This window comes from Rattus norvegicus, chromosome 12 (assembly GCF_036323735.1).
Source record: "Rattus norvegicus strain BN/NHsdMcwi chromosome 12, GRCr8, whole genome shotgun sequence".
Lineage (NCBI taxonomy): Eukaryota > Metazoa > Chordata > Mammalia > Rodentia > Muridae > Rattus > Rattus norvegicus.
The window spans coordinates 31,435,496-31,457,694 of record NC_086030.1 but is presented as its reverse complement, the minus strand read 5'-3'; the positions used below and the strand labels follow the sequence as shown (position 1 = coordinate 31,457,694).

General features: G+C 48.6%; 1 protein-coding gene and 1 long non-coding RNA gene across 16 annotated transcripts in view; one reads left to right on the top strand and one right to left on the bottom strand.

Moving 5' to 3' along the window:
* The window catches only part of Caln1 (calneuron 1), a 491,884-nt gene extending 482,153 nt beyond the window's left edge, over positions 1-9,731 (top strand). For 12 of the 13 annotated variants that reach the window (XM_017598405.3, XM_063271556.1, XM_063271555.1 and 9 more), the window contains one exon: positions 1,572-9,729. In XM_017598405.3, coding sequence (XP_017453894.1) covers positions 1,572-1,699 — 128 coding nt within the window. In that variant the 3' untranslated portion in view covers positions 1,700-9,729. 13 annotated transcript variants of the gene reach the window in all.
* A 5,745-nt stretch (positions 9,732-15,476) lies between these two features.
* LOC102550645 (uncharacterized) lies at positions 15,477-21,288 on the bottom strand. 3 transcript variants are annotated; one of them, XR_010056753.1, is made up of 3 exons: positions 20,955-21,218; positions 20,713-20,788; positions 15,477-15,848 (listed from the first exon to the last, which is right to left on the bottom strand). It is a non-coding gene; the product is annotated as an uncharacterized LOC102550645 (long non-coding RNA). The 3 variants fall into 3 exon arrangements; XR_358629.4 differs by lacking the exon at positions 20,713-20,788 and having other exon boundaries at positions 20,833-21,288; XR_005491907.2 differs by lacking the exon at positions 20,713-20,788 and having other exon boundaries at positions 20,955-21,288.
* Positions 21,289-22,199: the final 911 nt, after the last annotated feature.

The following is a 22,199-nucleotide window of genomic DNA, read 5'->3' as shown; positions in this document are numbered from 1 at the left end:
AAGTTTGGTTGGTTTCTTGTTTTTGTTTTTGTTTTTGTTTTTGTTTTTGTTTTTGTTTTTGTTGTTGTTGTTTTGGAAGGCTTTGTTTTGAGACAGAGTCTCACTGGGCAGCCTCAAAACTCAAACTGACAATTCTCTGACTGCCCAGAATGTACCACTGCATCTAACTTTACCAGTCCTCTTTGTGTACGTGTGTACACATGTGCCATGCATGTGCCATGTATGTGTCATACATGTCATACATGTGCTACACGTGTGTCTATTGTGAGGACAGAGGTCAACCTCAGATATTGTTCCTCAGGATGCAGGATGCCACCCACCTGGCTAGTCTAGAACTCACCGAGTATGCTGGGCCGGCCGGCCAGTGGGCCCTACGGTCTGCCTGTCTCTTTCTGTCCAGCTATGGGAACACAAGTATTTGGCATCATGACTAGAGTTGTTTTTGTTTTTTTGTTTATTTTTTTATGTGGGTGCTGAGAATCAAACTCATGTCCTCATACCTGCACAGCAAAACACTTTCCTTACCAATCCTTATCCTAAGCCTCTAAGAGCATGTTTCCCAACACCCCAAGCCTATACTACACACACACACACACACACACACACACACACACACATACATACACATACACACACACACACACACACACGGTTTGTGTGTGTGAGAAAGTGCCCTTTGACTCTGTCAATTCAACCCCTACCCAGGCCTATCAGGTGAACTAAAAGTTGCCCAGTTCCCTGAAGAGCTTAGTAAACCATGAACTCCCAGGGACATGATTCAGAGACTCCATAATAAAGCAGACAATCCCTTTTGTATCATCTCCCCTCCTCTATTTAGATACAAGGTGTCCGTGATGCTCCTACATTTGAGAGCTTGGTCCCCTACTGGTTATTGAGAAGTGGCTAAGTCTTCAAAAGAACACTGGGGACCCAGCTCAGTTTGTTTGTAAAGTGTTGGCCTTGCAAGTGTGAGACCCTGGTTTCCACATAGATGTGATCATGCGTGCTTGTAAATCCCAGTACTGCGGAGGAAGAGACAGTCCCTGGGGCTCACTGCAAAGCCAACCTAGATTACCAGGCTGGTAAGAGACTCCGCTTCAAAACACAAGGTGGATAGTGCCTGAGGAATGACATGTTAGGCCGCCCTCTGGCTTTCATAGGCAGGCGCACATGTACAAACAAGACACACACCTACAATACGTGGAGACGCTTTTAAGCCTCATTTTATTAGTATTGGTTACAGAAAAGGGCTGACCGTGGTTGGATGATGTCTTTTCTGAAATTCATTCGGGAATGTTACAGATTCTTGTCTCTGAAACGCACTGTGGCTCCGTGGCTCCATTATATCTAGGAGCCTAAACCTTTCTTGAGTATCTTACAGACCCTGGTTATGATAGGGATGGTTTTCCATTTCATACATTTCACCAGGAGTTTCGGCTCAGCTAAGAATCCCATTGTGTCTATCATCTGAGTTGATTCGCCCAGTCACAGTCTATGCTGGTTGCAGAAGATGTAAGTGTGTCTCATGATGTCATCTCTCTGTTCTCTCTCCTCCCCACCCTGAACCCCAGTCCATTCGCAGAAACAGAACCGGCAGACCTGCGTCCGCAAGAGCCTCATATGCGCCTTTGCCATGGCCTTTATCATAAGCGTCATGCTGATCGCAGCCAACCAGATCCTGCGGAGCGGCATGGAGTAGCAGTCTCCCACCAGCCACACCGCGTTGCCAGCTCACCGCGCATGTGCATGCCCCGCGGGCAGACTCTGTTCCTTCACACAGGAGATCTGGACCTTTGGATGGATGCAAGCGTTGGTACCGTTCAATAAAAACTCGAGTTTGCAGTGCAACCGGGCTCACGGATCAACTCCATCTCCTTGGCAGGGACACAAAAGGGCTGTCTTCAATGCTTTCATGGTTTTGTTTCCCAATGCAATAAATAGCCAGGAGCTCTCAGTTATTGCTTCAACCGCCAGTAACAACTCTGAAGCAAGGGGGAAAAAATACTGCTTTCTTTTCGTCTTGGAATTCCAGTAGCCATCCAGATATCATGGTGGCATCTGAGGGCGAGAAAGAAAGACAGACGTGAGTAACAGTCACCTCCATCCATGACCCAATTCTTTCAACCCAGGGATGCATTGAGACTCCCTGCTGAAGTTGACTTCTGGGTTGCTACAGAAAAGGGGACTTTCCATCTCACCCTGGCTTCCTGCCTCCACCCAGTGGAGACCCCTCCCACCAAGGCACGGAGGGGGAAAGCCATTAAGCAGGGCGCAACTCCTTTGCAGTCCCCGCTGCTGTTCTTAATCGCCTTTTCTACAGGACTCTTGTCGGTAGAGCTGGGGCACTCTCGGTTGGTTTCCACGGCTCTTGGCTTTCTGTTTCTGAAGTCCATCCCGCACCAGCATCTTGGAATCTGCAGAGAGCCTGGCTCCCAGCTTTCTTGCCTGTGCCGCCATTAGAGAAAAAAAAGAAAAAGAAAAAATATTCCATAACCTGTGTGTCTCTATAACCCAGACACGTAGACAGACAGGGGACTTTTCTGTGTAATGCTGTTTTTCCCAAATTGCTTACTTTGGACATGAACTTGTTCTCTATCTCACACCTGTCTGTGCTTCTTTAGAGAAAAGGATGCAGTAACTAGGGTAGAGGAAGGAATGAGTCTGGCAGTGAGGAGGCCTAGACCCCAGGCATCTGAAGTAACAGAGCCGCTCCGAGTCGCCATATTTGATAATATCTGTAACTTTAGATTGGTGTACATCTAACCTTCCCCTCATCGTGGACTTTATTAGTGAGCCTTTCCCCAGCTAAGGAAAGGACACCTAGAACTTGAAGCAAAAAGATGGAAGGATCAGATTGCTGTGTTTTGCTTAATAACTCATGAAATTCAGGTTGTGCTGATGACTCATTAAAAAAAAAAAAAAAGACAGATGCTAATGCGCGTGGCTGATAGGGCAGAGACTTGATCGCTGTTCTGATCCCAGAACACTTCCACTGGGGCAGAGAACTGAATATCTGGGTCTGAATTTAGTGGCAGGCCAAGACTCTCATTTCTTCAAGATTTCCTGGATTCACTATGAATTTAAGCCCCACTGGTCGGATTTAGCTAGTCCTCTATAGACGTGCTAACTCCCTTTGTGTTTTTCTCACCCTAAGTCTTTATTTCTGTAACGAAATTGTCCTGTTCTAACTTCGGATCTCAGCTGGAAGATCCCCAATTCCCCTTCCCCTTCCCCTTCCCCTTCGCCCTCCGCCTCCGCCTCCGCCTCCCCCTCCCCCTCCCCCTCCCCCTCACCCTCACCCTCACCCTCACCCTCACCCTCCCCACTTCCTCCAGCCACACAGAGGTACTGGCGGCGTTGCTGTTGCTTTCTATGTTCTGCTGGGTAGGTGTTTATGGTGCGATGCATATTCCTCTAGCCTACTTCCCCCGCTCTGCTCCCTCCTTACTCCCTTCTTAGACCTGGATCACGCAAGGTCTCCACATAGGGTCTTCCTCCAGTTCACCTCTACCTGTGCTCCATGCAGTAGTATGGGGACAGCTCTAGCAATTTTCCCTCTGTAGAGTGTGAATATTCACCAAGAGCACAAGTCAAACTAGGTTTGAGCCATAGCATACTGAGGAAGGAGCAGGTCGGAGGTCCCAAGACGCCCGAGGGGCACAGAGTCACTTCGTAAAACTGTCTGGAGTCTAAAACATCCGGGCAGCAGCCTGCCTTCCTTTCTTCCGGTGCCCTTTGCAAACCTGCCCGTTTTTGTTCCTTCTGTAGGCTGAGTCACCACGGTCCCCTTAGGACCAGACTCCTGAACTAGAATAAGTAGAGACACAGAATATTAATAGACTGCCCAACATCCCACCCCTTCAGTTTCTTCCTGGGGCAATTGCCTTCTCTCTGCCAGCTGTGTATAAGAAGGCAAGCATGGTTGGTGGCAACGTGTTTCCCTATAATCAGCTGACGTTTGAACTTCCAAACTGCCCCCCCTCCCCGGAATCTGGTGAGCGGATCTAGAAAGTGCAGGGCTTTAAGGACCCGAAAGCAGCGGATACGGTGCCACAAGTGAGATTGGCGCTCAAGGTGGAACATAAGGGCTTCTTCGAATGTTGCTTTTCTCCAAGCTCTGCCCCATACTGAAGAATGCTGATCCCACAAGATGCAGGGTTTAGATTTCATCAGCAATGAGCAGAGATGTGATGAAAGCCCGTTTCCTACTGATGGGACACTGCGTGACAGGTCTCGCGTGGGAGGGTTTTTATTAAAGAGGAAGGGGGCACAGAATGGGTTCTGGATGAAAGAAGAAGAGAGTGGGGGAAGGGAGAACGTGGCTTTTACTGGCGCTGCGCAAGGGGCCCTGCAACGACCGGCGAAAGATAGTGATGGCGTCTTGTCGTGAGGTCCCTCAAAAGCTGGCTGTAAAGATGCCTGATGGCCGCGGAGTCACTTTTGGCTGTCGTGGATGTGCCTGATTGCGAATATCTACAAGGGCGTGAGCACCTTCTCCCAATATTATGGAAGGAAAGACAGGAAAGAAGTCATCAGATTCCCTCTGACAGCCCATAAATTAATTTCCCAGCACCCTCCTCATCTGAGGCACACAGGAACTGAATGCATCAGTGCAGGAAGTCTGGGCTAGTGGTGACCTTTAGACTTGGAGGGCTAAAAGTCTGCTAAGGTGGCCTACCCTCTGGCTGCTTTGCTTGTGTTAAGTCTTTGATATATTTATGGTGTTTGGGCTTCTTTTTCAGGCAGCCCTATTGTCAGGCCTGTTCACATAAGTGCTACCCCAAGGTTCCCTGTCACCAACATCCTCATGACAGTAATTGGGGAGGAGTTGGTTGGCTGATGGTTCCAGAAAGTTCTGCTTCCTCATGCTCAAGGAAAGCCATACACGAGCAGCTGAGACACCCTCTGAAGGAGAGGCAGGAGGCCTTTTCTGCCTTGCCTGTGACTGGACTTAGGAAATGGTGACAGAGGCTGGCCAGCCATGGGATGACTCAGTAACTGGCTCATTCTTGCTCCCAGCTCAGGTCCACATCCCCAGACCTTCGTGAGTGACAGACACCAGGACAGCAATTTACCTGGGACAGAAAGACAAGCTGATTCTGAACCCCTTTGCTTCCAAACAAATCGTTCCCCTCGCTGTCCCAGATGTCGACTGGAACTGTTAACGGAGGTTCCCAGAATGTGTGCAAGTTCCTTGTGAGAGCTATAAGAGGTTGCCATAGCAACCATTGCATCTACCCTGAGTTTGTCAAGGCACAGAGGGAACACTTAAAGAACCTAGACCCTACCTGCCTGCACTACGACTCCCAGACTCCATCTCCTGCTGAGATGGGAAATTAACCTCCAATAATTGTATGGCTTCCCTGCCTTTTTCCTATTGTATTGAATGTGTCTGTCCCCTCCCCCCAACTCAGGAGAAAATGAGTCAGCCTCCTCAGCTCTACTCTTATCTCACCTCCCAGAACAAGACTCTCTACATATCAGGGGCAATAAAACCACCCCAAATCACCTGGCAGGCAAAAACCACAAAAAGGAAGCCTGCTGTCTTTAAAAGTATCTGCTTGCTTGCCGAGCTCCTCCATCCAGAAAGCCAAAACTATGAACAGAGGTGAGCTAGGATTCTCATTGAATTCTTGGGCAACCTCAGTGATTGTGGGAAGTTCTAGGTGGTGAATATGCAGAGACTGGAGCCTCTCCCTAGGCGTCTTCCATGCCTGCTCCTATCTCAAAGTTTATATGAGAAGTGGTCTAGTATTTGAAAGAATGGGATAGAAAAAGAAAACAAAAGAAAGAAAATGGGGAAAAGGGTGCCTGTGTTGAGAGCCTCTCTCCTAGCCTGCAGTCACTGACTCTCAGTGTAATTGGAGAATCTAAGAGCAGGGAGAGAGACAGCTGGCTTTTATTGCAAACTCCTCCTATGGGCTCAAGTCCAGACTCAGGTCATAAATCAAAGAACATTGTGTACATTGCTTCTTTGGATCTGAGACTGGTAGTGTCCCTGGGCTCCTATGAGGGCATCATCAGAAGATGAACAAGGTGACTGTTGGGGATGCTTTCTGGATGGGGAATGACTTGGCTATGCCTGGCCGCATGTTGTGTGTGGAACTGTTTCCTCGCGTTCCCTCGGTTTCTCTCTTTGTAGAAAGTGCTAAGTTTTGTACCTCAAAGCATACTAGGTCATGTCTCTATACTATATTCCTAAAGGTCCACAGCTACCCTAATCTACCCTGTTACCTAAGATCCACAGAGAGTCTGGAACCTTGTTGTGAAAAGGGTCCTTATTTTTATATAATGCTATGAAGAGGATGCAGGTGAGCTCCGATGAATCTTCTAGACTTTGGCACATACTGTTTCTATGACCCGGAGGTCCACAGAATCCCGCTCCCTGGGAAGCATCCATCCTGTAGGGCTGAGAGTCCAGAACTCACAGCCACTTTCCCTCCCTCCACACTGACTCCTTGACTCCCCTCCTCCACAAGAAGAAAAAAAAAATCCCATTTCTGGAATAGAAGAGCTATGCAGCCATTAGAGTTTTTAATTTGAATTATTTATAGTCAGAATAGACATGAATAGAATGAGAAGCTAGGCCACCTCGTCTTGTCCCCATCCCCCATGATCATGTAAATGTCACAGTTGCTTAACTTCATGCCATCTGCACTTGGACTAACTCACTCAGGGGACTGTTCTCAACTATGTGACCTTGCCACAGTAGGTTTGGAGGAAGGGGGTCAGGTGTACCAGGTGTACTAACTAAACCTTCTCTTAGGATCCTATGCTCGCAGAAGCATACCGTCATGTTAACATAAATCGTTTATATTTAATACTGGTTCTAATCTAAAATACCACAAAGAATGATTGGTTCCGTTAGATGTGGGAGAACATGCTTTTAATTCCCGGCACTTGGCAAACTGAGGCAGGAGCATTGAAGTCCAACATCTGCCTGGACTGTGGAGCAAGTTCAAGGGCAGCCTGAGTCCCATGGTGAAGTTTCAGGCAAGCCTGGACTACATACAGAGTTCTGGGCTAGCATGAGCTAACATAGTGGGACTCCTTCCTACTAAAAGAAAAAAAGAATCAGTTTTTTTCCCCCAGTTGCACGAAACAGATCCCTGTACCTCAACATTACCTGCCTAGCTATCTTGGATAATTTGTCAACTGGGGACACCCCACATGCTGGACATGGGGTCACCCTTTCCTTCCGGCAGGGTATCTTGGCTTTTGAACCAGTGCTTTCTTTATAAGTTGTCAGAAGTTATCCAAGCAGGAGTAGTGGGGTATAACTATCATCCTAGGAGTTCAAGGTCATCCTCTTCTACTAGCAGCACACACACACTCACACATACACACACACACACACTCACACATACACACACATACACACACTCACACATACACACACATACACACACTCACACATACACACACATACACACATACACATACACACACATACTCGCACACACATACACACACATACACACACATACACACACACACACACACACACACACACAGAGTGACACAGTGGGGGTAGGGGTAGGGAGAAGGAGGGAGTTCTCTAAATGGAAGGAGGCAGAGGCTAGAATTTTCCAGAAAGTAGATTCATTGGGAGAGACTATATCAGGGAATGTAGTTTCACCCAGAATGTTTGCTCCATCCTGGGACCTGACAGAGATCAAGTTTTTAAAGGGCTGATAGATGCTGGTCCCTGTTTGTCTGGCCTACTTTAAGAATGGCCAAGGGATGCACTGTCAGGCACTGTCTATCAACATGCTCCCACCACAGCTCTGTGGATGCCAATAGGAGATTAGTACCTCCCCTGAGTGGATGCTGACCCCCTACAAGCCCAGCATGCCTTGCCTGAGGCTCTGAGACCTGTGAACAGGGGCCAGAAAGCAGAATAGAAAAAAAACCCAAGCGTTTTTCTATTTGGGAAGGGCACTGTCATTTTGGAAGGGCACCAGAAATAGGACTCTTGCTGCTGGAAGCCAGGGAAAATATATACGTTCCTAATGGAAAGGATTGAGGGTCGCATCACACAGGGGTGCAAGCTAGTTTTGTGACATGAGTTTGGTGACGTGTTTTCTTTTTGGGGCCCACTGTTTCCCGGCCAATGTGTCACCTGTCACACAGGTTAGTGAGGCTTTCGTTTATTCCCTAAAAGCTTGCTGAATCAAGATGAGCTTTCATGTCCTTGTCTTGGCCAGCCTGAAAAAGAAGGAGATTTGGTCCCCTAGATGAAGGTCCCATGGACTCTGAATCCATGAGTCAGTAGGTTGAAACAAAAGCCAGATTCCCTGGAAACCATGTTCCCTGAATCCATCCGAGGATGCTTAATTGGAAACCTTCCAAATACAGGATGGACACACCCTGCTTTGTCACCCCCCCCCCCCCACTACCACATTGCTTTCTCCCTGGACACTGAATGTAGCAGCCGTTCAAGCACACGTGGTCCTGGCTTGGAATCATTCATAATTCTAGAGAAGATAGAAAGCCGCATCTCTAATGACTGCCAGGAAGTGGATGAGAAGTCCGGGATGTAGGACCAGCGACCTGCAGCTGTTCTTAGATAGCCAGAGACTAGCGCCGGACACATGTTTGTCGTAGCTGTGTTCCCACCATAGCAAGAGACACGGGCAGAGAGGGAGCAGCAACAGGGTCCCCAAGTCTTTGTCTCTTCTTCTTCATTTCACCTCAGAGCCTGTTTGAGCCAGGCATGGTGGCATGCGGTCCCAGCACATGGGAGGCAGAGGCAGGAAGAACGTGTTGAGTTAGAGAGCAGACTGGGCTACATGGTGAGTGCCGGGCCAGCCGGGGCTACAGTGTAAGATCTTGTCTCCTAAACAATACAAAGAAAACAATAAAATTCTACTTCCTGCCCTCAGTTCCTGCTTCCTGAAGCAGCCCGAGGTCTAGTCAATGTTCACAGGCAAACCACATCGTTCTTCCCGGAGAAGACGGGTCTAGAGAAAGGTCTCTCTCAGCTCCTGATTACAAGTTCACATAGATGGGGGACTCGGAGTAATCCTTAGGGAACTCTCCATTGACTCCTCACCGGCAGTTTGGTTTCTCTTCCACAAGTTCAGAAAGAAGTTAATTGTCCAAGACAAAGCCATGGTGATGCTCGTGAAAGCCATTCAGACTCCAAAAGTCTGGTCCTGCCAGGTGTGGGCGAGCTGTGGTCCTCGGGCGAGTACAGGTCATTAACTTATTCTCAAAGCACAGATGTAAATGTCTGGGATTTAAACCCTACGCACAGGGTGACTCTGAAGCACAGGTAAAGACTGTTCTAATCAGGAGCTTCTTGCCTCTTTCTTCCAGAATGTTCCAGTCGGATGTCAATCATGCATCTCAATTTCCCATTGTACCTCATTTGTATTCTTTGGGGGGGGGGTTCGTTTATTTTTCCCCCCTCATTTAGCGTTAGTTGGTGATTTTCTGCTATTAAGTGGTGAGACAGCAGGTTAGTGAAATAAAGAAAAATATCTTTATATCAAGTGTAAATATTAACCTACATGAACTTGGCATGCAACTTAAGTGACCCAATGAAGCGATATTATTAACATGTTATCTTACTGTATAAAGGGAAAATGGTTGCCATATATGTACCCGATGTTTTCTGTAACTAAACTTGTCTGTAAATATATAATCTTATTTAAAAAAAGAGTCTAATTTACCATTATTTATGCAATAGAAAAAAATAAAAGTTCTTTTTTTTTTCTTCCTTTTGATGAGAGAGTCGGTTCATTATTTATGATCTGACTTGCAGGGGGTCTTGAGATTTGTTCCCGGGGGGCCGCAGAGGTGACAGGTCAGCATCTCTAAGAAGCAGGGGGTTGGGAAGGTGGCAGAGCCCTGATGAGCAGAGGGACTCTGAAGGAAGATGATTGACATACAGAAAATAAACGGACAGTGGTGGAGCATATGGTAGGAAATACAACTGGTCTCCTGGCTTTGAAGCAGACGTGGTAATTAAGAAACCTTGGTGGCTGGGGAGATGACTTGGTTGGTAAAAAAATGTTTGTATAAACATGAGGACCTGAGCCATCTCCAGGACCTAAATTTTTAAAAAATGGCACAGGGGCACATGCCTGTAATTTCCACTCTGGAGACATGAAGCTAAGAGGACAGCTGAGGCTGGCTGGCTGGGGAGTCTAGGTGAATTTATGAGCTCTGGTGCGAGGGAAATGAGTGTCTTTGTAGAGAGAATCTCTTATGAGCATCACCTGTCAATAAAAAAGCCGATGGCCAATGAGCTGAGACAGGAAATGGGAGGTGGGACACTCACAGGAAGAGAGGATTCTGGGATATAGCGAGCGGCCTGGGAGATTCGTCCGCATCTTGAGGAGACGGTCGTAAACCAACAGGTAGCTGAACCCAGGAGAGACTAAAGAGGAGCTTTGCCCTGGACTTGGACACCAGAAGGTGAGGAGAGGTAAGTAACCAGGTGAAAGACATAGAATAGTTTGAATGCGTTAATTAAGTTATGAGCTAGTTCGGGAATGTGCCAAAGCTTTTGACCTATGCATTTATTAATAAATTTCTAGTCTCAGAGTCATCATTCCGGGAGCAGGGTCGAGGAGAGGGAAAAACAAACAAACAAACAAACAAACAAACAACCCAAACAGATTTATTTTTTACATGTCTCAAAACATAGTGTGGAGGGCTGGCGAGAAGGTTCGGTGAGTTAAGGCACTTGCTGCCAAGCCTGATGATTTAAGTTCAATACCCAGGATGTACACACACATACAGAGAGAGAGAGAGAGAGAGAGAGAGAGAGAGAGAGAGAGAGCGCGAGCGCGAGAGAGCGCTCAATTAACTATGACAGACTGACTCTCCACAGTCAAGCCTAGACAGAAGTCAGGCAGTGACTACCAGGCAGAGGAGCAGAGTCTGTGGAATCACAGAGGTATGGCATGATGAGGCTACGGGAATCCATGAGGGACAAGATAGATGGTAGCCAGAACTTATGCAGTGGGAGTGGAGAGCATACAGGAAAACAGTTTCAAAAGAGCCTGAGGAAGGACAGCTAGTCAGACCACCTTGTGTTGGTGACTTTCGCATCTGTGTGACCAAAACACCTGACAGAGACAACTTTGGGGGGTGGGGGACAGGAGGAAGTTTCATTTTGACTCGTGGTTTCAGAGGGTTCAGTCTCTGGGTGCCTGGTCTCTATGATGGCAGCGGTGAGTCTCTTCAAGTCATAGCAGACCTAGAAGCAAAGGGCAGGAAGGCAGGAAGCAGCGACTACTGGGTAGTACAACCAACCAGGGAAGTATTTATTTCGTTTATTTATGGAGATGGGTCTCATGTAGCCAAGGATAGCTAGCCTTGAACTTGCTATGTAGCCAAGGATTTCCTCTTGCCCCCATCTCCCCAGTCCTGGACTTAATAGGCGTATGTCACGGTCCCCAGCGTTATGCTGACTTGTTTGTTTTGAGACAAGGTCTTGTGTAGCCCAGGCAGTTCCCAAGTTCTCTATGGCGCCCCAAGGGTGATCTCTAACTTGGGGTCCCCCTGCTAACCACCCCTCGGTTCCACACCCACAGGGCTAGATTCTAACTGTGTGCCTTCCAAATCCTCTCTCTGCACAGACTAACCAAGTTAGAGATAAACACTCAGTATATCCAGGCAGACAGAGGCTGGGGCTGTGTATAGAGTGCTGTGATGGGAGACAGGGCTTCTTGGATGCTAGGTGAGCCCTTTCCTAACCGAGTCCTATCTTCAGCCTCGGCCGCTCATGGTTAGACTTTGTTCTGCACTGTCCCCATCTCCCCCCAGCCCCCAGTCTTGTGTACATTCTTGCTATAGATTATCACCCTCTTCCTGAACAGTGTACACAAAGGCATTTGGAAGCCATGTGAGGATGGATGGTTAGGGATCAAAGGAAAGCCATCCCCAAAGGGCGAGCAGGGCCTGACCATGTGTGCTTCTGTGTGGAGGACTCTGAGGCTGTAGGCATCCTCTCTCGGTGCACAGACTAACCGGGGTGAAGACAAACAGTTAGTGTATCCGGGCGGACAGAGGCTGGGGCTGTGTAAGCCTCCTGGCAGGACAGGAGTTGTTCTAAAGAGACACGTGCCCCTCCCCCTTCCCTCTTTGCTCCCTCCCCCTTCCCCCCCCCCACTTTGGTTATCAGACCATTAAGACAACAGACCCCAAGGGATTGGCTTTTCCCTGAGATCTCAAGCTGGAGATGGGAGAGGCTGATGCTGGGAGCCAGCCAGAGGGGGGGAGCTTTTCGTCCCAGGAAGACATTCCACGGAGTTCTGAAAATTGTCAGACCACCTTGCGGGAGAGATTGGAGCTGAGACAAAGGTGAGCCAGTGATGGGCAGGACCACCGCTGGACAAGGACTGCTTAGCTATTCACACCTCGTGTGTGTGTGTGTGTGTGTGTGTGTGTGTGTGTGTGTGTGTGTAGCTATTCACACCTCGTGTGTGTGTGTGTGTGTGTGTGTGTGTGTGTGTGTGTGTGTGTGTGCGTGCGCACTCGCGAGCACCAGATGACAGTAGTGCCCTGTTTTACCACTCCCTACCTTATTCCCTTGGGGCAGAGTCTGTCACTGAACTCGGAACCAAACTGGTAGCCAGCAACCCCAGAGAATCTCCTGTCTCCGTTCCCACAACCCGACAAGCAATGGGCACTGGTGTGAGCCCAGCTTTTTAAGTGGGTGCTGGGGGTCCAAGCACCCAGGGCCACATGCTAGCGTAGCAAACGCTCTTCCCCACTAAGCTATCCCTTCAGGCTTCTTGCCTTCTATTTAAACCTAAATTTCACGTCATGGCCCTGAACTCGGTGGGTCACTGGACCTCTTTGTCCCTCTTCCCAGTGTGGCCATGTAGGATAAATGTCTTTCCTCGGCATTTCACTCTTACTTGTCTAAGTGGCCCGGTCAAGCCAGGTAACAGCCATGGTTATCACCCCTTCACCTCAAGAGCCAGGTATATGATTTGGAGAGGGAGGCTTAGACCAACTAAGACTACATAGTGGACTCTAAGCTACCCCGATCTATTTAGGAAGGACCTGTGTCAGCAACCTCTAAGGACAGGATCCAGACAAGACTAAACCCAGCTCCCCGTGAATGGCCTAGTACAGCATGTGTCATCTGAAGTCCTCTGAATACCTTCCACACCTACTCAGGGTGGCAACAGCCCCTCCCCACTGTCACAACACACCTGTAACTATTGTCCCAGCACACATGTAACTGTGACCTTCATGCAGTCGTTGAACAGACTCACTGCCGAATCTGGGTTATCCTAGATGAGCTCTAAGGACCCATGAGCATTGAAAGGAAGCTGATTTTGGGTGGTTTGGCTTCCTCCCTGTTTCCTCGATGATTTCTGGAAGATCCTGGAGACTTGACCTCAGCAACTTCTGCAAGTTGGCTGTTTTGACTTCCACACACTCCAAGGTCAGATGTCTCTTTTCAACCCAAGCCGATTGGCAGGAAGTGTCTCGGTTTAGCTCACACAAAGCATACTTGATCTTGCCCGGGAAGTGTGAAGCCAAATACATTATCATTGGAGGAGACTTTCCTAACCTGACTCTCAGAATAAAAGAGGCTTTGGTTTTCTTTCCCCGGTGTTTAAACAACACACACACACACACACACACACACACACACACACACACGCACGCACACAGACGCACGCACACAGAAAACATTACCCCCAGAAAATAGAATAATGAAAGCCAGAAAATGTCTCCAGTTGAATCAGTTGACCACACCAGGGCCCCCGCTTCCTCTCGGGAGCCTGGGATCCTCAGAAGTGTTCTGACAGAGCCCAGGGGATTTCCTAAGTGTCCTCATGACAAATAGATGGTCGCAGACATTCAAGGAGTCAAGGATCGGTTTACAGTCACTTCTCGGTGTAAATGCTGTGCGGAGGTCTGGGTTTCAGCTCATGGGGCAGAGCGCCTGCCGAAACCCTGGGTTCCGTCCCCAGCACACATAGAGCAGGCCTTGAGGTGTTCTGTAACTCTAGCACATATCCTTTCTTGCCAGAGGGTCAACGGTTCAAGGCCAGTGTCTACTGCATAGCAAGTTTGAGGTCAGACTGGGCTACAGGAGACCCTGTCTCAGAAATAAAGGCAGACAAGATGGCTTTGTGGGCAGAAGGGCTTCTTGGACAACCTGATTTTGAACCCTGGGAGCACAGGATGGAAAGACAGAGTCAGCTCCTGTAAGCTGTTCTTGGACCTCTGTAGATACACCACAGAGCATGAATAAACTCGGTTTAAGAAGAAATGTCTGGGGCTGGAGAGATGGCTCAATGTTTAAGAGCACTGGCTGCTCTTCCAGAGGTCCTGAGTTCAATTCCCAGCAACCACATGGTGGCTCACAACCATCTGTAATGAGATCTGATGCTCTCTTCTGGTGTGTCTCAAAACAGCTACAGTGTACCCACATACATGAAATAAATCTTTAAAAAAGAAGGAGGAGGAAGAGGAAGAGAAGAAGAAGAGGAGGAGGAGGAGGAAGAGGAGGAAAAAGAGGAGGAGGAGGAGGAGGAGGAGGAGGAGGACGAAGAAGAAGAAGAAGAAGAAGAAGAAGAAGAAGAAGAAGAAGAAGAAGAAGAAGAAGAAGAAGAAGAAATAGAAATAGAAATAGAAATAGAAATGTCTGGAGCTGTACAGTACGTCCCACTATACAACGTTTGGGGGCAGGGCAGGGAAAGAAACCTGAAAGCTGCTATACCCAGTGAATCCAGAAAGCTGTTGCAAGCACCAGAAGCTGGGACCCAGTAGGTGGTTTCAGTTATGGACAAGGTTGGTATGGGAAGGGGTTAGGGGGAGGGGGAAACTAGACAGGAAGCAGAGGGGAGGAGCTTAGGGGCAGAGCGAATGGAGCATTGACCTCCCTGGGCTTCAGAAGGTCCTAGAAGCTTACAAGTTTTTTGGGACCCACCAGCTTCCCCAGCCTCCAAATACCCTGCTCCTGTTTTTCTGCCCAGTCTGTTTTCTATGCGGGAGAGGCATTGGAAAGGAACTCACCAGTTTGCAGAGTTCCCAGCAGGGGAATTAGATGCCAGAGGTTCTGAACTCAGCAGCACATTAGAGTCACCCGGGAGCTTTTAGAAAACATTTGCAGGATCGTTCCACTGCAGACCAATTACTTCCACCCTGCAGGGAGGGAGTGGGGGAGTGTCTAGGCCATAATATTTTAAAACTCCCCTGGCACCACTAAAGTCTGATCTGGGGGAAGGTTAGAACCCTGACTATTTGAAATAGGGGGTAAAACAACACTAGAAACCAGTGGATTTAATTTTTAGATGGGGAAACTGAGGCCAGGGACCTATGGCAGGAACAGACTGCAAAGGGGCTCTTCTCCCATCCAGACTGAATCTGAATGAAGGAGGGGTGGGTTCAAGGCCCTCAGGATGGAGACAGCACACAGAAATGCCACAACAGCTAGCATTAAAGAGAAGCTTCTAGATTCACCGTTGCGTTTTCATGATGCTAACATGAGGAGCTTGGTCAGGATTAGAATTTTATTGTTTGAAGCAGGATTTTTCTGTGTATCCCAGGCTGGCCTTGAACTCACTATGTCCTCTGCCTCAAGCCCCTGAGTACTTGGATGACAGATTTTTGGTGGAGATGTCTTTTGTCTCTTTTTTTTATCGGGCTTCTGTTTTATTTGGTGGCGGTAGAGAATCGAACTCAGGGCCTTGGTCATAGCCTTTAACTTGGAATCACCAGCCTCAAGATGTAAGCGTAGCTGGAGTGACTGGCGTGGATCTCCACTTCCTGCTCGCTTCCCTTTTCTTTCCTTCCTTTCGTTCCCTTTACTTCTGAAGTGACCTTCATCCAAAGCGCTCCTTCCTAGGACGCAGAGAATCATGGTCCTGAAACCAGAAATTTTTGCAGATGAAACATAAAAGTTTGAAAGTGTCTGTGGGTTACACAACTAGTCTTTCTGGCCTGCTTAGGAAACTTGCTGCAGGCGGCGAGCGCCCCCTGCTGGTAGCTCCCACGGATTCATGTGCCGCGTGCCGAGAGCCCTCTGGTGGCAGAGAGCTGTCGATGCGGAATCTAGTCATCTGTTCTGCGTCAGGGGGCTGCTTGGGACCAAGTTCTCAGCTGGAAATGCTTGAGAGACTTCAAGAATCATGCTCTTATTCCGGACTGATCCCAGGATCTCACGGCTTCTTGCCACATTTCATCTAATGCATTTATTAAATAAAACTCAACACTTAGAGCAAATCGGATTTTCGGGTTGAGGATATATAACTGCAGGGGCTTGGGGAGGTCTTTAAGCAGTTTTTCAGTCCAAAGCAGCGAGTGAATATCTTTGGTTAACCTAGATTGGAGCACTGTAACAGAGTGTGACGTGCCTTCTGGCATCAGAGTTTACCAATTACAGAGCCATCACCGCTGACACATCTTGACCTTTGCACTGCCTTATGTATTTTTTCCTTGGGGGGAAGAGGGTTACATTTATTTATTTATTCATTCATTCATTATTTATAAGTGTGTGTGTGTGTGTGTGTGTGTGTGTGTGTGTGTGTTTGAGTGAAAGTCACAGGACAACATTTTAGACTCTGTTCTTTCTACCACAAGGGTTCCAGGAATGCGACTCAGATTATCATGTATCTATCTGATGAGCCACCTCATGTGCCTCTGTTTCCTCGAACCTCCGTGAGCATAGCGAGCCAGATTCTGCCTCCTCCGTCCTGAGATCCTGGCCTTGACCTGTCTTAATCTCTGGTTTTGTCTTAATCTCTTTGGTCACGTGGAGGTCACTGTTCTTGCGTGCCCAGCACTGAAATGTCACATATTGGGGTTAGGGGTGTCAATGGTCCTGAGTGCTGGGGTTGCAAGCCCTTCAGGACCAGGGTAAAAGGCAGTCAGCTAGAGTCAGCATGGCTGTGCTCTGAATCCAACCTCGAAACTCAATCACTTCCTGTTTATTAGACCCTGCCCCATTTGTGCTGCCCACCCCCACCCACATACAAACACTGGAGTACCTTTAAGACGGATGGGTCCTGCCAGAAGATCTGAGACAGTCATGGAGGAAATCAGGAGAGAGCTTTTCTGACTCAAACAGGAGTCACCCACTCCCAGACACACCCACAGATCTCGCTTAGAAAACACAGAACAGAATGTGTCCGGTCCGCCTGAGTCACGTGCCCTACCCAGGTCCGACTTAGCCCTTGCCTGAGACTTAGTTTTTCTGTTGTTTATTTCTCACGGGGGCCGGCAGCCCCTCCTCCTCGCTTCTTAGTGATTGAGCCTTCGGCCATTGAAGACCAAGGTGAGAGAGATTCCGGGATAGTTGATGTCATTAGGGACTGCTATTGGTCTTGTCACGATCTGTCACTATCACAGACTGGGAAATGTCCAATGGAAAGAGACCTGTCTGATGCCTGGTTCTGGAAGCTAGGGAGTCTATGATGAGGGGGTGCATGAGGGGGTGCATGTGGTCAGGACTGCGTGGTTGATGCTGAATTAGGGATCACAGCCTGTGTCCTAAGCCAGGGTCGGCCACCCAACTTCAGTAAGCGGTAAAAAGAGCCACACTTAATTATCATTAAAGCAGAAAGGGGAGATTTATTCACTGTGGACATGTCAGTCTGGTGACACCTCCACATTCACCCCAAAGGCCATCTTTGGGCTTCTGGAGCAAGATTAAAGCTTAAATAGAGGACCAGGGGTATGTATACCCAAATTGACCTGGCCAAGGTGTGGTCCTGTCTTCCAGTGACACTCCCCCGTCTGGGTTTTAGTCTCATCCTGTAAGGTGAACTGACAAATAGAACTATGTGAGAGGTCTTTTCCCAGGAGACATTCTCAGCTAGTCCCTCTTCCTTCTCCCAGTGTGAGATTCCTGGGGAAATTCTAATTTGGGGGATGAGGGTTCATTGTTTCATTAGTCTGACATCAAACTGACAAACAAGTGTCTCTTTAGGAAACCTGGCGAATCTGTGAGTTCGAGGCGAGCCTGGTCTACAGAGTGAGTTCCAGGACAGCCAGAGCTACATAGAGAGGCCTTGCCTCAAACAAACAAACAAATAAACTTTATTTCTTTTGGGTCAATCCTGTGCTGCTTCAACCCTGGACTAAGGTGGAAAGGCAAGAGGGTGCTTCGGAGGCAAGACACACCAGCTGTGTGATGCACATCTGTCATTCCAGCGACTCATAGGCAGGCAGGCAGACAGACAGACAGACACAGAAACAGATCGAGACAGACAGAGAGAAGGGGAAGAAAGGAGAGGAGACAGAGAAGAAATGATGAAGGAAAAGAAAAGCTGAACATGATGGTGTTCTTCTGTAAAGCCAGCATTTAGGAGACTGAGGCAGGAGGATCACCAATTTTAGCCTCGGCCACAGGGTGAGACTTTGACTCAAAAAATAAATAGATCAACCAATCAGTGTGTGTGTGTGTGTGTGTGTGCGTGTGCACGTGTATGTATGTATCATATATGTAATTACTTGATCCCAAGCAGCTGGTTTTAGCCATGGGCCACATTGGGTCACAGCCCCTCTAGCTGCTCTGAGGAGTCTCACAGATGATGCCCTCAACCCTGGAGCCTTTCTTTCTCTTTTTACAGCTCTTACAGGAGCCAAGTATTATCTGCAACACACACATACACACACACACACACACACACACACACACACACACACAGTATACATATGTTCATATATATTGCTTCACATTGTAAAACCACTCTTAAAGTAACCAGAGAGCTCAACCACATGGTGTGGTATGGTGTGTGTGTGTGTGTGTGTGTGTGTGTGTGTGTGTGTATGTATACTTCTCAGTCATTAAAATTAAAAGAGGATGAGATTAGGCTGTTTTCAGGGAAATGGATGGGACTGGAAATCAAGTCAAGCAAAATCAACCAAATGGAGAAAGGCAAACATCACTCTTTTATCTCCTGTGTGGAGTCCTGACAAAAAGAAAACAAAACCGCAGAGCTGGGGAGACGGCTCTGTTAAGGGGTGTGCTTGCTTCGTACACCCGGGAACTGAGTTCAGATCCCCAGCACCTGTGTATGAAGTCAGGGGTGGGGGTGCACACCTTTAACCTCAGCACCGGGAGGTGGGGACGGACAGGTTCCTGGGGTTCAATGGCCAGGGGTTATAGCTGAAATGGTGAGCCCCAGCTCTAGTAGGGATGTTAATGGATGAGACCACTGGGCACCTTATCTATCCCCTGTCCCTCCTTCCATCTCTGTTCTGAATAAACTATGTGGCCTGAATTTTTGTCTCGGCCTCAGTGTCTGTCGCAGGGAAACCAAACTCCAGGAGACTGTATTTGCTTTTCACTCTGGTAGGTGGGTCTGCAGTACTGTCCTGTTTTGCAGGGGGGATCCCAGGTTTTAGCCACGAGCCACGTTAGGTCACAGCCCTTCTAGCTGCTGTGAGGAGTCTCACAGATGAGTCCCCAACCCTCGAGTCTTTCTCTTTTTACAGCTCTCAGGGGAGCCAAGCCTCATCTGACACTCCTCACCATTAACCTTACCCTAACATTTCCAGACAAACAGCCCCGAAGGCAGAAGAGTCGTCACACAGTAAAGGGGCTTGTTCCCTTACCTAGGATGCCCCCTTATCCGGGAATACCCACAGGACGTATTATGTACCTGCTTCAACCAGAAATAAAAGAAAGCCCCCTCAGTCTGGTTACATGGTGTCAGGTCCCCCACTCATTTCCTTTAGGCAAGACACCTTTTCCCTCCCTCCCCATTACACTCAAGAGACCTTCAAAGGACTAACTCTGCTCCCTTGCTCCAGTGTGGTAAAGCTGTTCCCTCACCAGGTTGCCCTGCCCAGCTCTCTAATCAACTCCTGGCGTCAACCTGCGCTCTCGCTTGCGCACTCTCGGTCTCTCTCTCTCTCTCTCTCTCTCGCTCTCGCTCTCGCTCTCGCTCTCGCTCTCGCTCTCGCTCTCGCTCTCTCTCTCTTCTCTCCTCTCCTCTCTCCCTCCCTCCCTCCTTCCCTCCCTCCCCCTCCCTCCCTCTCCCTCTCTCTCTCCTCTCTCTCCTCTCCCTCCCTCTCCCCCTCCCTCTCTCCCTCTCTCCCTCCCTCCCTCCCTCTCCCCCTCACCCCCTTTCCCCCTCACCCCCTCTCTGGGTTCAATAAGTCACTAAGCCTGCTCAGCCTGGCCTTAAACCGTAGACCCTAAGGGCCCCTCAATCCAGGAATAAATGCCACAGCAGTGACATCTAGTGGACAAAAGACACATCGTCCTTCTTGAGAGGAGGTTCCAGGAATCTCGGTTTGGGGGTGAGGACCTGACAACCTGGTAGGATCCTCAGGCTCTGGGTTCTCTTTTCATTTAGCATTTACTTTAGGAAATACTTGGCTGCAGACAGGTAGAAAGTCAGAGCTCACCCTGGGGTGGAAAGCAACTAGTCACTCCCAGGTAGGTGTGTCTTAAGAGCTACAGCGTCGGGGTTGGGGATTTAGCTCAGTGGTAGAGCGCTTGCCTAGCAAGCGCAAGGCCCTGGGTTCGGTCCCCAGCTCCAAAAAAAAGGGAAAAAAAAAAAAAAGAGCTACAGCGTCAATTCTGTCCATAACAAAGGCTGCTCTGGTTTGGGCAAAGCAGGTGTGAGGATAGTGGGAACAGTTAATTCCCTCCCTCCAACGTGGTCCAAGGATGAAGGATTCTCTGATCTGTCTGGGGCAGAATCCTTTGCAGCCAAAGTATACCAAGCAAGCAGGCAGGCAGGCAGGCAGGCAGGCAGGCAGGCAACCAAAGCTCACCTTCACAGGACAGCTGTCTGCATGCATGTCTGATATCCCAGAACAGTGGCTACCACGTCTAAGGGAAAACCGACACCTGTAAGACCAAGGGAGTGTAATACCGAAGTAAGAAGAACGTACTGTGGAAACCATGTGTCACAGAGGAAATGCTCCTCTCTAGTGGCCTCAAACTGGTCTTTGTCATCTGTACAAAGTACTCGGTTTCATCATGACATGGAAAAGTGGACTTCGATCATCTTTACCTCCATTTACGACGGAAGATTAGAGGGACATGCATAGGGAAATGGTAAGCGAGTCTCCTGAGATGGCCGCTTCTTGTTCTCGAAAGGCATTGTGGGAAGAAACTAGCAGGAAGTCGCAGGGACCGTGTCTAAGCAGGAACAAGAGGAAGGAGGAGCCCAGGGGACCTGTGAAATACCTGAGCCAGTATCAGTTTAGGAGACTTCCACCCCAAAGGGATAAAACTGTAACTTTCCCTCTCTTGGTGGCTTAGTCTTCCGTCTTTCCTGGTCATCTAATTCTTTGTTTACATCAAGGAATGAGTCCAGTGATACATTAGACAATTGCCAGCACTCAGTCACATGACCCACACTTGTTCCAATCCCTGGATCGCCCTCGTCCCTTTCAAATTGTTCCCCTTTTACTTGTGAAGCTGCGAGTGCACGTTTGTGTGTGTGTGTGTGTGTGTGTGTGTGTGTGTGTGTGGTGTGTGCTCAGGCACCCGTGTGTGCATGCGGGCATGCACACATATGGAGACCGAAAGTTGAAATCCAGTGTCTCCCTCAATCACACAAAATGGCCAAAATCCTGGACTGAAATGCCTTAAGAGAGGAAGGGTTCTAGTCCATCATGGAGAACAAAGTGACACAGAGTCGCTCACGCTCCGTGGTGGGAGCATGTTATATAGCTGTTCACGCTGAGGGGGTTCAGGAAGTTAGAATCTGAAGCCGGAAAATGACCTTCAATGGCCCACCCCACAGTCAAACCTACTTCTTTCCTACCAGGCCCCACCTCCTAAAGCCATGCTTCTCAACCCTTCGGGGGTCCCATATCAGAGATTTACATTCGAACCCATAACAGTAGCAAGATGGCAGTTATGAAGTAGTAAAGAAATAATGTTATGGTTGGGGGTCACCACAGAGTGAGGTACTGTATTAAAGGAGCTAAGCATTCAGCAGGTCGAGAACCAGCGAACTAGCGGCTCCACAGCTTGCCAGAAGAGCGCCACCTGCTGGAGAATATGTATACATACAACACGAGCTGCAGTGGGCGTTTCAGATTCAAATGCTCACAGCTGGTCTGGCTTAGCATTCTTTCTGCTACATCTGCTGGCCCTCGGGGCATGGCTGAGCAGGTTAAGCCTGAGTGTAATCCCCGGGGACCCATAGAAAGGTGGAAGGGGAGAGCACCGACTCCTGTAGATTGCCCTCTGATTCCCACATATATTCTCTGGCCTGCGTATGCCGATGCACATACCGTTAAGTTAA